This window comes from Bos indicus x Bos taurus, chromosome 5, assembly GCF_003369695.1.
Source record: "Bos indicus x Bos taurus breed Angus x Brahman F1 hybrid chromosome 5, Bos_hybrid_MaternalHap_v2.0, whole genome shotgun sequence".
NCBI classification, from domain to species: domain Eukaryota; kingdom Metazoa; phylum Chordata; class Mammalia; order Artiodactyla; family Bovidae; genus Bos; species Bos indicus x Bos taurus.
Window position 1 is genome coordinate 16,352,558 of NC_040080.1, and position 3,851 is coordinate 16,356,408.

Consider the following 3,851-nt stretch of genomic DNA (forward strand, 5'->3'; position numbering starts at 1 on the left):
TCTCACCAGCCCTGCAGGGGGTGTCTTCTGTCTTTGGTATTTGTGGACGCACAGAAGGCTCTTTCCCAGCTCACTCTAAAGCGAAGTGCCAGAAAAACAGGAGAACCAAATACTATGCCGAAGCCCACTGGGTGCCTGGAGACCTAGATCCTAGGCCGTTGAACTTTGAACAGATTGCTCAGTATGTCGGCATTCATTCAGGAGCCGAGGGCGCTTGCTGGGCACCAGCGTGTGCGCAGCTGGAGATGCAAAATGGTGGTCACTGTCCCTGCTCTCGGGGAACTCTGAGTTCAGCCTGTTTACCTCCACCTCATAGGATTGTAGGGGAAGAGTTGATAGTAAACTTCAATTTTTGCATCAAAACCACAGGAGGGCTTCCCTGGTGGCTCAGTGGTAGAGAACCCGCCTGCCAATGCGGGAGACACAGGTTCAGTCCCTGATTGGGCAGATCCCACAGGCCCCAGAGCAGCTAAGCCCGTGCACCACAGCTACCGACTCCATGCTCTAGAGCCTGGGAGCTGCAACTGCTGAGCCCACGTGCCACAACTACCGAAGCCTGTGCACCCTAGAGCCCGTGCTCCACAACAAGAGAAGCCACCGCAATGAGGAGCCCACACACCACAACTAGAGTAACCCCCAAAAAGCCTGAGCAACAGTGAAGACCCGGCACAGCCAGAAATAAACGAAAACAAATCATACGGGACTCTCAGGTCTCAGTAAGAAGCCGTAGTTGGACTCCTGTCACCTGTCCATGGCAGGGCATTCGAGAGGTGTGGGTTTGCTCCCCTTGGCTCAGTGCACTGCTGTGCACACCCTAAACTTGGGGTGCTCTAGTGTAAGGGACAGTTGGTCTCCCACTTGCATGAGAGGCAGTCGCCTCCTGAGGGTCCCAGTGTTGACCGAGCCGCTTTCCCTAGCTTGTGCTGTCCTCTAGGGGGAGACCATTGTTTACTGGTCTTAAAGTATCAGTTGAAATAGAATTGGAAGTAGGGGTGGATCCTGAGTGTTTGGTTAAAAGTGGGCTAGGTGAGTCTGTTGTCTTGAGGGGCAGTGGAGACTTCCTGAGACCAGTCCAGTGAGCCCTGTCTTCTCAGTTGACTCTCGGCCTCTCATTTTAGCTTTGGTCTAGACTAGCTTCTTGTTCAGCCGCTAAGTTGACTCTTTAACCCCATGCCCTGTAGCACACCAAGCTCCCCTGTCCTTCACAATCTCCCAGAGTTTGTTCAAATTCATATCCACTGAGTCAATGAGGCCATCCAACAGTTTCATCCTCTGTTTCCCCCTTCTCCTGTCCTCAGTCTTTCCCGGCATTAGGGTAAACTTATCCAGTGAGTTGGCTCTTCGCATCAGGTAGCCAAAGTATTGGAGCCTATTGAGACTTTTGCATCTTGATTCAAATCTTTACCTTTGAAATAAATCCCTCTGTCCTCCCACACTGTCCATTTCTGTAGAAGTCGCTAACTCCTGGTGCTTCGAGCCTGTGTCCCCTCCCTCTGCCCATACCGCACTTTTTCCTTGAACTTTAATATCTCGTTTTCCTGTAAGCTGCCTCCAGCTTTGACTCCATAACTGCCTTGATCCCTGCAGTTCCAACCTTCAGTGAATGGCTCCAGGGTCTGATGTGGGTGGTCTTGGACTGCCAGGTCCTATACCCAGAGGGAGAAAGGGCCATTCACAGCCTCAAGGACATGCAAATGAAATTTGTCTTTGACTTACAAAGACAGGGCATTTGCCTCCCAAGGCTTGGAGATGGGGGAGTGAATTATTGTGGACTGTTTTGACCATGGAATTGGTTCAGGATTTACGGATTCCCACGTGGCACTAGTGGTAAAGAACCTGCCTGCCAATGCAGGAGATGCAAGAGATGCAGGTTCAATCCCTGGGTTAGGAAGATCCCCTGGAGATGGAAATGGCAGCCCACTCCAGTATTCTCACCTGGAGAATCCTACGGACAGAGGAGCCTGGTGGGATACAATCCACAGGATCACAGAGTCAGACAGGACTGAAGTGACTTAGCACATTAGGGATTCCATGTATAACAAAGCCTAGGGTTCCAGGAAAATTCTTCCAGCCGAAAATTCTCATCACTTGTACTTTCTCAGACGATGATCCCAAATCGATGGCAACCCTAGCTAGAGGAGCTTAGGGCTGGGCCACTGTGATAGGAGGAGAAAGAGAACTTGCATTTGTGCGAATTCAGAGTTCACACACATGAAACAGGTAACTCTTAGAAGGTTAAGCCAAAGTCTCTGGACATAAAAAGTGCGTTTGGACTGGGATGCACCTTTCTACGCAAAAAGCAAAGACAGTGTCTCTAGTCAGTATTTGATGTGCGTGCGTGCATGCGTGCTCAGTTGTGTCCAACTCTTTCTGACCCCATGGACTGTAGCCCACCAGGCTCTTCTGTCCATGGGATTCTCCAGGCAGGAATACTGGAGTGGTTTGCTATTTCCTTCTCCAAGGGATCTTCCTGACCCAGGTCTCCCAGATTCCTCTTCTCAAACCCATGTGCCTTGCATCTCCTGCATTGGCAGACAGATGCTTTACCACTGGCACCACCTGGGAAGCCCGTATTTGATGAGATCGTATTAAAGAGAAGTGAGCCTTTTTGGCTCTCTGAGCAGCACCATGGCGGTCGGCAAGAACAAGTGCTTTACGAAAGGAGGCCAAAAGGGAGCCAAGAAGAAAGTGGTTGACCCATTTTCTAAAAAAGATTGGTATGATGTGAAAGCACCAGCTACGTTCAATATAAGGAATATTGGGAAAACATTGGTCACAAGAACTCAAGGAACCGAAATCACATCTGATGGCCTCAAAGGTCATGTTTTTGAAGTGAGTCTTGCTGATCTGCAGAATGATCAAGTAGCATTTAGAAAATTCAAGCTAATTACTGAGGATGTTCAGGGCAAAAACTGCCTGACTAATTTTCATGGTGTGGGTCTTACCCGTGACAAAATGTGCTCCATGGTCAAAAGATGGCAGACCATGATTGAAGCTCACGTTGATGTCAAGACGACCGACGGTTACTTGCTTCGTCTGTTCTGTGTGGGTTTTACTAAAAAGTGCAACAATCAGATTCGGAAGACCTCTTACGCCCAGCACCAGCAGGTGCGCCAGATCCGCAAGAAGATGATGGAAATCATGACCCGAGAGGTGCAGACAAATGAAAGAGGTGGTCAATAAATTGATTCCAGATAGCACTGGAAAAGACATAGAAAAGGCTTGCCAATCTATTTATCCGCTCCATGATGTCTTCGTTAGAAAAGTAAAAATACTGAAGAAGCCCAAATTTGAATTGGGAAAACTCATGGAGCTACATGGTGAAGGTAGTAGTTCTGGAAAAGCTACTGGGGATGAGGCAGGTGCCAAAGTTGAACGAGCTGATGGATACAAGCCACCAGTCCAAGAATCGGTTTAAAATGCAGACTCTTAATGGTGACAAATAAAAGATCTTATTTGTGGTAACAAAACAAAAAAAGAGAGAGAAGTGAGAAGTTCTCTGCTTAGGTGCGTCTTCCAGCATGGGTGGAGAGACAGTAGTTCAGAGGGGCGTGTCTAGGCAGTGAGTGAGTGCTCTGCTGCTGTATAACAAATTACCCTGAAACCTAGCGGCTTAAAACAACACATGGTTATTATCTCGGTTTCTATGGCCCAGAAATCTGCACAACTCAGCACTACAGTTTTCTGCTGAGTTTTCAGGGTCCCTTCCAAGGCTACCGCAGGGTGTGACTGAGGGTGTCTCAGCTCAGGGTTCCAGTGGGTGGGACTGACTTCCGGGCATAGCCAGTGATTGTCAGCAGGATTCCCTACCTCTGGGTGGTCAGGCTGAGGTCCTCCCTCCTTGGCTGACT

The 3,851-nt window shown here is 49.0% G+C and overlaps 1 protein-coding gene across 2 annotated transcripts; it reads left to right on the top strand.

The window, feature by feature from the left end:
- The first annotated feature begins 2,425 nt into the window (after window positions 1-2,425).
- Window positions 2,426-3,462, top strand: LOC113892366 (40S ribosomal protein S3a-like). Of its 2 annotated transcripts, XM_027541162.1 has the most exons (2): window positions 2,426-2,932; window positions 2,983-3,062. In XM_027541162.1, the coding sequence occupies exons 1-2, from the start codon at window positions 2,629-2,631 to the stop codon at window positions 2,991-2,993; spliced, it is 315 nt and encodes a 104-aa protein (XP_027396963.1). In that variant the 5' UTR covers window positions 2,426-2,628; the 3' UTR covers window positions 2,994-3,062. The 2 variants fall into 2 exon arrangements, with proteins under 2 accessions (XP_027396963.1, XP_027396962.1); XM_027541161.1 differs by having other exon boundaries at window positions 2,527-3,462.
- The last annotated feature ends 389 nt before the right edge of the window (window positions 3,463-3,851 follow it).

Bases quoted from the DNA above. Each gene is read 5' to 3' on its own strand.
- LOC113892366 (XM_027541161.1), top strand. From the start codon at position 2,629: ATGGCGGTCGGCAAGAACAAGTGCTTTACGAAAGGAGGCCAAAAGGGA.